Raw genomic sequence first — 13,788 nt, 5'->3', positions numbered from 1 at the left:
GTAGCCGTGGAACCACTGACTTCAGAGATGGAAGCTGCCAGGCGAGCGAGACAACGAGAATCCGTTAGGGCGTCCCCTTCCAGAAAGTCCCGATACTCATTCTCCTTAACAACTGCACAACTACTATGCTTCAATCGAGTGCCTGTTTTCTCGGGTATGCTACCACGACAATGATCTGACAAACCTACGCTAGCAAGGCGGGTGTCAACAAAATTAACATAATCTGATTGAAGGTTGAACTCGTGGCCCTGTCGATACATGCTACACAAGGGTATGACGTGGTCTTTGATACTTATGTTCCAACGATGGGGAAACAATGCAATATTTTCATCAATCATGGTGTACAGACCTAAGAGAATGTCTCCAGGAAAATGAATAATGTCAACAACTAAACATGTTATAGACAATGTGACATCATTGAACTTGAGTGGGAGGTCAATTTCACCCTGAACTTTTACTTTATTTCCTGAAATACCACTTAGAAAAGGTATGTGTGACTGTTTTAAAATAGTAGGGTGCATACTTTCAATGTCTCTAAGAGCTGAGGGCTTGACAATATTAATTTTTGCACCTGAGTCAAGAAAAACTTTTAAAACTCTACCATGTACAATGGCTGATACAAGGGGACCATCACTTGAGACTGGACAAGTTACTATTTTTGACTTATGTTGTCTGGGATATCTGCGTCTTGTTTGTGTCAAATTTACTGTGGATCCGTCAACATCTACAACTGGTCTAGAGTCAGTGTCCTCCTCTGTCAAGTGTCCAAACCTATTTTGGGTAGCTACTGAATACACAGGGAGGGCACTAGGATTGGCTAGCTTGAATTGGTTAGCGGATGGCCTTGGGGGTTTCCCGACGACATGGAGTGAACATTCTGAGCTCCAGCATTCTGTGACTGAGCATTATAATTTGAAATTGCATTATAGCTGGGCTGGGAGTTGTAATTACGAGAGTTCTGATAATGTCTTGGACGCTGTGAGCCTCGCCAAGACTGACCATGGGAGTTACGAGGTGGAGATGTCCTTTGCCTAGCTCTACAATCCGCAGTGTGGTGACCAACTTGTTTATGGTACGTGCAATATGGAAGCCTAGAATGATTAGATTGATGAGGGGGCCGAGAGAATTGTCTAGGAGGTGATGATCTAGGGGCGGACCAACAGTCCCTTGCAAGGTGGTTACTCTTACCACAATGCCAACATGAGGGAGTGGATGGTTGTGGACTATGGCGTTTCGGCATTTTATGAGGCGGCGAATTTGACTGGGGGCTACGAGCATGGGTACGCTTCTGCGACCAAGAGTTTTGAGAATTTGTGGGAGGATGCTGAGAGCTTGTGACTACATTTACAGCATCAGAGGGTGGCAACAGTTGAGCACTTCGGGGAGCTAGTTTATCTGCGGCATTGTTAATAGCCTCAAATACTTCACCAATTTCATGTTTAACACCAAAATTTTGTTGCTCAACGATTGGTTTTGTATGCTCGGGGGCAAAATGCATTAAAGTACCAAATGCTATCATTTTGGCCATAGCCTCAGGGGACAGATTATTGTCTTTATCTAACCAAGTTGAATTATTCATAGCAGAAACTAAGGCATACAGATACTGATCGAGACGGCTAGTAAACGCATTAAACGATTCACCAGGCTGCATGGTGGCATTGGCAATTTTCTTGACTAACCTATATGGGTCAAGGTCTCCTTTATTAACAAAGCGACGGCGAAAGAAATCCTTAAATTCAGGCCAAGACTGAAGGCTAACAATGGCTTTCTCATCAACAACAAAACGTGCATCACCTTTGGTTGTGTCCACGGCTGACCGTGCAATTGCTAAGTATTCGGCATCAGTAGGCTTAGAAAAACGTGCAACTGTTTTCGCTTCAACCTTACTAAACCATGATTCTAATAAACGCGATTCCCCAGCAAAAAGAGGAATAGCCATTTCCTGAGCTGATCTCTGGCCATTGGGACAAGCAACTGTTCCCATTGATTCTGAAGGGGTTTCAACAGTGGTAGGCATTGTCACAGCCGTGGAGGTAATATTTGAACGCAGATTATAATTAAGTGCACCTGGCATCAGAAATAGTATACACAAAAATAAACACACACAAAAATATCAACTTGGCTAAAGTAAAAATGGCAGAAATAAAATTATTAAATTGGGCTAGGCAAGAAAATAATTAAGAACAAGCAAATTGTAAACTAAATTTAGCAATCTTCCATTAAAAAATGACTGGAATTAGATGTATGTAAATTAATTAAACCAGACTAAGCACAGCAATTTAGAATAAAAACTGGGAAATGCAATTGCAAAATTTCATTAAAAAGATTCAACACAACAAGTGGCAATGCAAGAAATATGGATGTAGCACATAAACTGGACACAGGAATGTATATAACTCCTATGGTAAAAGTTTAAAATAAAATGCTTAAAGGATAAATTTCAAGTTAGGTCTGGAGAAATTAAAAAAAATTATATTGCACAAATCCTTAACTGCTACTAAAACAAGGATTTCTTAATTCACTGGAATTTGAATTTACCAATAACACTCTAGGAGAACAATTAAAATTCAATGAAATTACTGTAAGAAGCAGGAATGTTGAAATCACACAGGAAAACTGTGGGGAGTGCAGTACTGAACCAGCTCCAATATTTAACAAGTCACTGAATGGTTAATTCACAGGATATTATGGGAATTATTACATAAGTCACTTTTTAACACTTGGCACGTTGTTCTCAACTAGCAATTACTTATCTCAGGGTTGTAATTTATGAGGATCACCAGTAGCCAAAGTAGGAGAAGCGTCGTGAAGATCTGAAGAGGCCCATGTGAGGCGTGTTTACAAACTGGATGCGACGGCAGCGCTCCTGGCGGCGGTGGCGCGAGACTCAGGGACCCCACACTGTTCAGGCTAGAGGCACGAAGATAAATTCTGACGACGACAATATTGCGACGATGGAATAACCAGTTGATACCTGCGACGATGGCTGACGACGATTGCAGTAGCTTGCACCCTCACGAAGCTTGATACTGTCAGCTTGGGTGGTGGTGGTGGTGGGTGTAATAGGTGGTTCCCACGTGGTGGCGCGAGGTTCAAAAATGGCTGGCGCGGGAAGCTTCCTTCCTCCTCACTGATGAGTGAGCGTTCTCACAGGAAAATATTGACCCTTACTTCTAAAACGTTAGCCTGGAGTAGTGGTTGATGGCAGGACCCCGGTCTGGCACAATATTTGATGCGTGGGTGGCAGGATGGCGGCTTATGGCGGTGGCGGTGGCGGCTGGAACACGAGGCGATGCTGGGTACTTGAACTTTTCTTTCCAGAAAAAAAATTTCTGGATCCCACTGCTGCTACCAGTATTCGTTTGCCTTGTTCGGGTTGAATGTAGACACAGTAGTCGCTTCTGTATATATTTATTGAGTGAGGCAAACAGGTGTATAACTGGCCAGCCGAGGTCCTTCTACTCTGGGTCTGTGAGGATAACTGAGGCTGCTGGGAGCATCCTGATGCTCCTCTGTCTGGCAAGACGTCAGAGGCCTACTTGCCTGTGATTGGTTACATTTCAACTGACAGAATTTGAGTATAACACAACCCATCACCAGGTCAACCCATCACCAGGTCAACCCATCACCAGCACAACCCATCACCAGCACAACCCATCACCAGGTCAACCCATCACCAGCACAACCCATCACCAGCACAACCCATCACCAGGTCAACCCATCACCAGGTCAACCCATCACCAGATCAACCCATCACCAGCACAACCCATCACCAGGTCAACCCATCACCAGGTCAACCCATCACCAGGTCAACCCATCACCAGCACAACCCATCACCAGCACAACCCATCACCAGCACAACCCATCACCAGGTCAACCCATCACCAGGTCAACCCATCACCAGCACAACTCATCACCAGGTCAACCCATCACCAGGTCAACCCATCACCAGGTCAACCCATCACCAGCACAACCCATCACCAGCACAACCCATCACCAGGTCAACCCATCACCAGGTCAACCCATCACCAGCACAACCCATCACCAGGTCAACCCATCACCAGCACAACCCATCACCAGCACAACCCATCACCAGGTCAACCCATCACCAGGTCAACCCATCACCAGGTCAACCCATCACCAGCACAACCCATCACCAGGTCAACCCATCACCAGGTCGACCCATCACCAGGTCAACCCATCACCAGCACAACCCATCACCAGGTCAACCCATCACCAGGTCAACCCATCACCAGCACAACCCATCACCAGCACAACCCATCACCAGGTCAACCCATCACCAGGTCAACCCATCACCAGGTCAACCCATCACCAGGTCAACCCATCACCAGGTCAACCCATCACCAGGTTAACCCATCACCAGCACAACCCATCACCAGGTCAACCCATCACCAGGTCAACCCATCACCAGGTCAACCCATCACCAGGTCAACCCATCACCAGCACAACCCATCACCAGCACAACCCATCACCAGCACAACCCATCACCAGGTCAACCCATCACCAGGTCAACCCATCACCAGCACAACCCATCACCAGGTCAACCCATCACCAGGTCAACCCATCACCAGGTCAACCCATCACCAGGTTAACCCATCACCAGCACAACCCATCACCAGCACAACCCATCACCAGGTCAACCCATCACCAGGTCAACCCATCACCAGGTTAACCCATCACCAGCACAACCCATCACCAGGTTAACCCATCACCAGGTTAACCCATCACCAGCACAACCCATCACCAGCACAACCCATCACCAGGTCAACCCATCACCAGGTCAACCCATCACCAGGTCAACCCATCACCAGGTTAACCCATCACCAGCACAACCCATCACCAGGTTAACCCATCACCAGCACAACCCATCACCAGGTCAACCCATCACCAGGTCAACCCATCACCAGGTCAACCCATCACCAGGTTAACCCATCACCAGCACAACCCATCACCAGGTCAACCCATCACCAGGTCAGCCCATCACCAGCACAACTCATCACCAGGTCAACCCATCACCAGGTCAACCCATCACCAGGTCAACCCATCACCAGGTCAACCCATCACCAGGTCAACCCATCACCAGCACAACCCATCACCAGCACAACCCATCACCAGGTCAACCCATCACCAGGTCAGCCCATCACCAGCACAACCCATCACCAGGTCAACCCATCACCAGCACAACCCATCACCAGGTCAACCCATCACCAGGTCAACCCATCACAAGACAGTTCCCTCACCCAACGATTTAAGGGATCGTCTTTCCCTTCGCCTCATTATCTCAGTTCCCACTTTTGCCATCCCATCCCTCCTTCCCTTTCTCCAACTCTTTCCCCTCCCCTCTCTCTCCCTCTCCCCTTCTCTCCCTGTCCCTCCTTCCCTCCCACCTCCAATGCTCCTCCAATCATCCGCCTCTTGTAGGAATCTGCTTCTCTATTTCCCATGGGATCCACCACTGATCTCTCTCTCCATCTCTTTTTTCTTCTCCTCTTCCTTCACGTCTCCTCCTCAGTCCTCTCCCTCTCTCTCCTCTCCCTCTCTCTCCTCTCCCTCTCTCTCCTCTCCCTCTCACTCCTCTCCCACTAATACACAGTCAGCACCGAAGGGTTGGAATTCTCCGTGTGATTCCATTATAATTTTGTCTGGTTTTTTTCTATTTTTTTGGTTGGGTTATAGAATGCTCTCAGATGTGGTTCAGGAGGAGGAGGGGGGGGGGAGGGTAAAGCAGATGAAAGGGTTTCGCACGCCTTTTCTGGATATAGGTTCATACATACACACAAAGGCGGGACCAAAGAGCCAGAGCTCAACCCCCGAAAGCACAACTAGGTGAGTACACACACACACACACACACAAGTGTAGTGTAGTGTGTGTGTGTGTGTGTTTGTGTGTGCTCAAGTGTAGATATGATAGAGCCCAATAGGCTCAGGAATCTGTACACGTGTTGATTGACGGTTGAGAGGCGGGACCAAAGAGCCAGAGCTTAACCCCCGCAAACACAACTAGGTGTGTACACACACACACACACACACACACACACACACACACACACACACACACACACACACACACACACACACACACACACACACCGATGGCCCAAGCGATTGGGCACTATTCCTCCCACTCCCTGCACATATCCTCATATACCTTGTCCTCATATATCGCCATGTGCTATACAGTAATTCTGGCCCAGTGCTTTCTGCTCTAAATTACTGTTATTTGTATCCTACTGTATTGGTACAAATATATTTATATATATTTGTTTTATATTTGTAATAAATATATATTGATAAATATTACAAATATATTTATATATATATTTTTGTTTCCGTATCAATTTCTGTTCTAAATTGATTTTTTTTGTATCTCTTCGTCCTATTTTCTTATCAAGGCTTACTCTTATTCACGTTATCGTCAGTTTCTTCTTTTCTGTCAAGTTATCATTTTATTTATTTTATTTACTCTCTTTCCAGAAATGGTTCTCCGTCTTCTTCATTTTCCTCTGATGTTCCCATCTCCTTGCCAACATCACTTCATCTCATTTCCCTGTTCTGTTATCGTATCTCTTCCTCCCCCCCCCTCTTCCCATCCCGAACACATCAATACCATCTACGTCATTTACACTCCTTGTTCTACACGGAAGCGGCTGTGTCATCAAGATGTGTATGTACGACCCCGTGCTGGTGTGGGGTTCCCCCCTCCCACTCTCTCAAGTATTAGTATGACGGTCCCCCCTTCCCTGAGTACGTGTGTGTGTGTGTGTGTGTGTGTGTGTGTGTGTGTGTGTGTGTGTGTGTGTGTGTGTGTACTCACCTATTTGTACTCAACTATTTGTGCTTGTAGGATCGAGCATTGACTCTTGGATCCCGCCTTTCTAGCCATCGGTTGTTTACAGCAATGACTCCTGTCCCATTTCCCTATCATACCTAATTTTAAAAGTATTTAAAAGAATGAATGTGTGTGTGTGTGTGTACTCACCTAGTTGTGCTTGCGGGGGTTGAGCTCTGGCTCTTTGGTCCCGTCTCTCAACTGTCAATCAACTGGTGTACAGATTCCTGAGCCTATTGGGCTCTATCATATCTACACTTGAAACAATAACGTGGCTGAAGTATGTTGACCAGACCACACACTAAAAGTTGAAGGGACGACGACGTTTCGGTCCGTCCTGGACCATTCTCAAGTCGATTGTAAGTCACAATCAACTTTTAGTGTGTGGTCTGGTCAAAATACACTTGAAACTGTGTATGGAGTCAGCCTCCACCACATCACTGAGTAATGCATTCCATATGTGTGTGTGTGTGTGTGTGTGTGTGTGTGTGTATAAAAATTTAATAATTTATTGACAGAAAACTATGGAAAAAGAGATTGTGACAGTCTGGCAGTAATGAAAAGATATCACAAGGACACAAAGTCAATTAACAATCAGGGAATGAAATAATTTTCGACTGAACAAAACTAACAGTGAACGGGAATGAAATAACACCCTGAAAATCATTAAGTGATCCCAAAACACCAAGAGACAACCTTGAACAGGGAGTGATATATATACAGCCAAGATAACGGAATGTTTCAAAGTTCTATTCAGTCTCTACGTTCATTATCTTAAGTGTCTAATTAACCAGCTGTGAATGCTTCGTTTCTATTGGCTTTGCAGAGTCAAGTGTGTGTTGCAAGCCTTATATCCAGGGGTCAGTTTCACGAAGCAGTTACGCAAGCACTTACGAACGTGTGCATCTCTCCTCAGTCTTTGACGGCTTTGGTTACATTTATTTTTAACAGTTTACAAGCATGAAAACTTGCTAATCAACTGTTGTTATTGTTATAAACAGCCTCCTGGTGCTTCGGAGCTCATTAACTGTTTAATAATTGTAAACAAAGCCGCCAAAGATTGAGAAAAGATGTACAGGTTCGTAAGTGCTTCGTGAATCTGGCTCCAGATCTGGAAGCAACGGGGCACCATGCAGGGGCTCCAACCGAATAATCTGGAAGGGCTGACTGCATTCATCGTAGAAAATCTTCGCGCGTGTGTGTGTGTGTGTGTGAGTGTGTGTGTGTGTGTGTGTGTGTGTGTGTGAGTGTGAGTGTGAGAGTGAGACTGAGAACACAGGTCTGCAGGGGAAACTAACCTAACCATAACCAATCCTATTGTGCCTCCCTCACCAGGGTGAAAAAGTGAAAGATCTGAACTTAGGGCAGAGTTAATAATTTTTGTTACACACTATTGTGTTACTTCTCTGTAAAGAATTGCGACTAAACATGTGCAGTAACATTGTCCCCCTTCTTGGAAGATTTCTTGGTTAAAGTATGTACTCTTGGAGGACCATTGACCATCGGAGTGTCCGAGCAGTGTGGTACTTCATTTGGTTGTTGGAGGTCCTCCAAGATATACATCGAACTCAGTAATCGCCAGGATTACTTTTTCTATCAAACGTGGTCTTCATCTTTACTTGTTCAGTTTTGGAAATGCATTTTACCCCAACCGTCCAAGTGGTTGGGCACCATTCCTTTCTTCCCATCCCACCCTAAATCCTTATTCCTTTCAAGTGCTATATAGTCGTAACGACTTGGTGCTTTCTCCTCATAGTACCCTTCGCTTTCCTAGCCAATTTTCTCAACTGATCTGTGCCGATGTGAACTCATTTGGTTGCAGGGGGGGAAGGTTTTTGATGTCCCAAATTCTAAGAGTTTCTTCTTGTATAGCTTGAGCGGTCCTCTTACCTCACATCTGAAGACAAATTGGAATGGAAAGTAGCCAAGGGAGTCTTGAGCATCTCTCGCTGCAAACATTACGAACGGCGGTCCTTTGTCCTACTCCTCAGTCTTCCCTGCACAGAACCTCCGTATCGTGGACTTGGGGACTGATAGAATCATGGACTTCGAAACTGATGGAATCGTGGACTTCGGGGTTGATGGAATCGTGGACTTCAGGACTGATAGAATCATGGACTTCGGAACTGATGGAATCATGGACTTCGGGGTTGATGGAATCGTGGACTTCGGAACTGATGGAAACGTGGACTTCGGGACTGATGGAATCGTGGACTTCGGAACTGACGAATCGTGGACTTCGTAACTGAGGAATCGTGGACTTCGGAACTGACGAATCGTGGACTTCGTAACTGAGGAATCGTGGACTTCGTAACTGATGAATCGTGGACTTCGTAACTGAGGAATCATGGACTTCGGAACTGAGGAATCGTGGACTTCGTAACTGAGGAATCAGGGACTTCAGAACTGATGGAATCGCTGGGATGATGCTTGACTTTCGGGCTGATAAACACTAGACAACTTATGCCATACTTCCAGGCTTTCACATACTGGAATAGTTAAGAAGTAAAGTTAACACAACGATCAGTTGCGACAATATACGATAATCCAAATGCTGTAAAGGAGGCTAAACTCTTCCTTAGCATTCGGGTAGTAATATTTCTTATAGGTATCGCCTCTGGAAATCCAGTAGTTTGGTCCATTACAGTTTAAGTGTATAATCTGGTAAGCTCTACTTACCAGATTATAGAGTTTTTCTATAGAGTCTCCATAGAAAAGATTGGTCTATGTACACCTGGGAAAAGGGAAAGCTCTCATAGCCACAACTTATCGAAACAATATAGTTAGACTTAGAATTTCACTGCTAGTAGAAAATAAATACATTGTGATTTTCTATCAAAAGCACGAAAGAACTGATTTAAAGATTCCTTTTGTTGCAAGGTTTTGACTGCAGGCTTTTTTCTTGGGTTATATGAGAATTCAAAGTATGTCAGCGATACAGATCAGAAAGCATCAGATCAATAGTGTACATAACAGAATGGAGGTTGAATATGAAAGATAAATGACGATGCAGCTAACCCAGATCCTTATCGAACAATACCCTATACTTAGAGTTGACGCAGGCTCTTTGAACGCCCTCGGACTAGATAATATTGATGAGCAAAGGGATGAAAAGAGAGAGAGAGAGAGAGAGAGAGAGAGAGACTGGGAGGAAGTAATTGGGGACCTGCTTGTATTGTGTTCAGGGAAAACTAGTAGGGTAAGGCTTACCATGAGCTATGGGAAGGGAAAGCTCTCAGCCAGCTAACAGGAGTCAGCAGTCGTCTGCTCCTGTACCCACCTGTGTGTAAAACTAGTAGGGTAAGGCTTACCATGAGCTATGGGAAGGGAAAGCTCTCAGCCAGCTAACAGGAGTCAGCAGTCGTCTGCTCCTGTACCCACCTGTGTGTAAAACTAGTAGGGTAAGGCTTACCATGAGCTATGGGAAGGGAAAGCTCTCAGCCAGCTAACAGGAGTCAGCAGTCGTCTGCTCCTGTACCCACCTGTGTGTAAAACTAGTAGGGTAAGGCTTACCATGAGCTATGGGAAGGGAAAGCTCTCAGCCAGCTAACAGGAGTCAGCAGTCGTCTGCTCCTGTACCCTCCTGTGTGTAAAACTAGTAGGGTAAGGCTTACCATGAGCTATGGGAAGGGAAAGCTCTCAGCCAGCTAACAGGAGTCAGCAGTCGTCTGCTCCTGTACCCTCCTGTGTGTAAAACTAGTAGGGTAAGGCTTACCATGAGCTATGGGAAGGGAAAGCTCTCAGCCAGCTAACAGGAGTCAGCAGTCGTCTGCTCCTGTACCCTCCTGTGTGTAAAACTAGTAGGGTAAGGCTTACCATGAGCTATGGGAAGGGAAAGCTCTCAGCCAGCTAACAGGAGTCAGCAGTCGTCTGCTCCTGTACCCTCCTGTGTGTAAAACTAGTAGGGTAAGGCTTACCATGAGCTATGGGAAGGGAAAGCTCTCAGCCAGCTAACAGGAGTCAGCAGTCGTCTGCTCCTGTACCCTCCTGTGTGTAAAACTAGTAGGGTAAGGCTTACCATGAGCTATGGGAAGGGAAAGCTCTCAGCCAGCTAACAGGAGTCAGCAGTCGTCTGCTCCTGTACCCACCTGTGTGTAAAACTAGTAGGGTAAGGCTTACCATGAGCTATGGGAAGGGAAAGCTCTCAGCCAGCTAACAGGAGTCAGCAGTCGTCTGCTCCTGTACCCTCCTGTGTGTAAAACTAGTAGGGTAAGGCTTACCATGAGCTATGGGAAGGGAAAGCTCTCAGCCAGCTAACAGGAGTCAGCAGTCGTCTGCTCCTGTACCCACCTGTGTGTAAAACTAGTAGGGTAAGGCTTACCATGAGCTATGGGAAGGGAAAGCTCTCAGCCAGCTAACAGGAGTCAGCAGTCGTCTGCTCCTGTACCCTCCTGTGTGTAAAACTAGTAGGGTAAGGCTTACCATGAGCTATGGGAAGGGAAAGCTCTCAGCCAGCTAACAGGAGTCAGCAGTCGTCTGCTCCTGTACCCTCCTGTGTGTAAAACTAGTAGGGTAAGGCTTACCATGAGCTATGGGAAGGGAAAGCTCTCAGCCAGCTAACAGGAGTCAGCAGTCGTCTGCTCCTGTACCCACCTGTGTGTAAAACTAGTAGGGTAAGGCTTACCATGAGCTATGGGAAGGGAAAGCTCTCAGCCAGCTAACAGGAGTCAGCAGTCGTCTGCTCCTGTACCCTCCTGTGTGTAAAACTAGTAGAGTAAGGCTTACCATGAGCTATGGGAAGGGAAAGCTCTCAGCCTGCTAACAGGAGTCAGCAGTCGTCTGCTCCTGTACCCTCCTGTGTGTAAAACTAGTAGGGTAAGGCTTACCATGAGCTATGGGAAGGGAGAGCTCTCAGCCAGCTAACAGGAGTCAGCAGTCGTCTGCTCCTGTACCCTCCTGTGTGTAAAACTAGTAGGGTAAGGCTTACCATGAGCTATGGGAAGGGAAAGCTCTCAGCCTGCTAACAGGAGTCAGCAGTCGTCTGCTCCTGTACCCTCCTGTGTGTAAAACTAGTAGGGTAAGGCTTACCATGAGCTATGGGAAGGGAGAGCTCTCAGCCAGCTAACAGGAGTCAGCAGTTGTCTACTGCGAGCCCGTCCTCACAGCTAACCCATTGCCATGTGAAACCACAGCTCCCTTCAATCCACCTGGATAGTTATCTAGATATTTGTGATGAGCTGAAAGCATATTACAATTCCATAAAGTCTACATGTAAACTGGTAAATGAAACTTTGTCGTATACAGAGATTCTCAAGTTATAACGTTATTGTATTATAAATCGTTGCTTTAAATATAAAAAGTATATGCTAAGATCGTTTTATTTGAAGAATTTGGTTTAATGTAAACAGAAATATCGGGTACACTGAAACAGTTTTCACAGTCCATATTTTATGCTTTCGTCAATAATACACCATATTAACGTAACTAAATATAATGAAACCAAACCTTAACCTAACCTAACCTAACCTAACCTAACCTAACCTAACCTAACCTAACCTAACCATGGATAGACAGTAGATAATGACAATAATTATGTAGTCGTTGTCAATCCACTCCCTTGAGAGGATCACCTCTCTGACGACAGATTGCTACTGGCGTACCCACTTACATATAATAGAGAACCCAGCAGATAAACACATCACAAGAAACACAAGTTTCTTTCACCCTGAATACCCCTGTTACCTAGCAGTAAATAGGTACCTGGGAGTTAGTCAGCTGTCACGGGCTGCTTCCTGGGGTGTGTGTGTGTGTGTGTGTAGTGTGGGGAAAAAAAAAAGTAGTTAGTAAACAGTTGATTGAAAGTTGAGAGGCGGGCCGAAAGAGCAAAGCTCAACCCCCGTAAAAACACAACTAGTAAACACATCACAGGAGACATCTCCCGTCACGCAGGGTGCAGTCGCGCCTCCACAGATCTCCAGTATCAGCTCTTGATACTGGTAATGGCTCAAAAGAGCCACCACTTACGTGCTATTCATGCCCGTGCCACCTTTTGGGTGGCTTAATCTTCATCTTCGTAAACACATAAACATCAACCCTTCAATCATCTCAAAGGTTTTTCCTTGCTCAAGGACGCCAAATCGGTTCATCATATCACACAAGATTACTGGAAACAGATCAAATATAGATCTAATATATATCCTTCGTGATTATTGATACCAGAAACGTGGGGTAAAAGCAATTTACAAACTGAGCAAGGATGAAAGTGACTGCAAGCAATACCATTTCACCATCAAACGATGCCCCACTCCTCGTGGTGATCTTAAGACCCGTCACTATTATATGTATGCTACTTATAGCTCCACTTATAGTCTCCTCAAGTGTCAAAAATCTTTCATTCAGTAGGAGCATTTGAAGAGTAGTCTCAGCTCAAGTATTACACCAGATGTTATCATTATTTTTTTTTTTTTTTTTTTTTTTTTTGAGATATATACAAGAGTTGTTACATGGTTGTAGAGCCACTAGTACGCGTAGCGTTTCGGGCAAGTCCTTAATCCTATGGTCCCTGGAATACGATCCCCTGCCGCGAAGAATCGTTTTTTCATCCAAGTACACATTTTACTGTTGCGTTAAACAGAGGCTACAGTTAAGGAATTGCGCCCAGTAAATCCTCCCCGGCCAGGATACGAACCCATGACATAGCGCTCGCGGAACGCCAGGCGAGTGTCTTACCACTACACCACGGAGACTGTTTAATTAGACAAGGGGGATATTAATAAGGTATTATTAAGATAATTGTGTGGCAATGATCCCACTTAAATCCACCTTTAATATATATATACTAAATATATTTGCATATATGCTTGGGGACCATTCAAGCTTGTTCGCATCTATATTCAATGATTCTAGCACGAATCTTATCTTCTTATCTATATGGTTAGTGTCACCAGGGGGTTACCTTGAGGTTACCTTGAGGTGCTTCCGGGGCTTAGCGTCCCCGC

At 45.4% G+C, this 13,788-nt stretch overlaps 2 protein-coding genes across 4 annotated transcripts in view; one reads left to right on the top strand and one right to left on the bottom strand.

The window, feature by feature from the left end:
* Window positions 1-8,809, bottom strand: part of LOC138358612 (uncharacterized protein SPEM3-like) — a 28,223-nt gene extending 19,414 nt beyond the window's left edge. Inside the window, exon 1 of the mRNA XM_069316681.1 lies at window positions 8,741-8,809. Coding sequence (XP_069172782.1) covers window positions 8,741-8,809 — 69 coding nt within the window. The remainder of the gene's footprint in view (window positions 1-8,740) is intronic.
* LOC123774910 (allatostatin-A receptor) overlaps window positions 1-13,788 on the top strand; it is a 395,408-nt gene that overhangs the window by 146,538 nt on the left and 235,082 nt on the right. The window lies entirely within an intron of this gene.

The sequence above is a fragment of the Procambarus clarkii genome, chromosome 84 (assembly GCF_040958095.1).
Source record: "Procambarus clarkii isolate CNS0578487 chromosome 84, FALCON_Pclarkii_2.0, whole genome shotgun sequence".
Classification (NCBI taxonomy): Eukaryota; Metazoa; Arthropoda; class Malacostraca; order Decapoda; family Cambaridae; genus Procambarus; species Procambarus clarkii.
The sequence above is the reverse complement of the archived record's forward strand: the minus strand, read 5'-3'. Positions and strand labels throughout refer to the sequence as shown.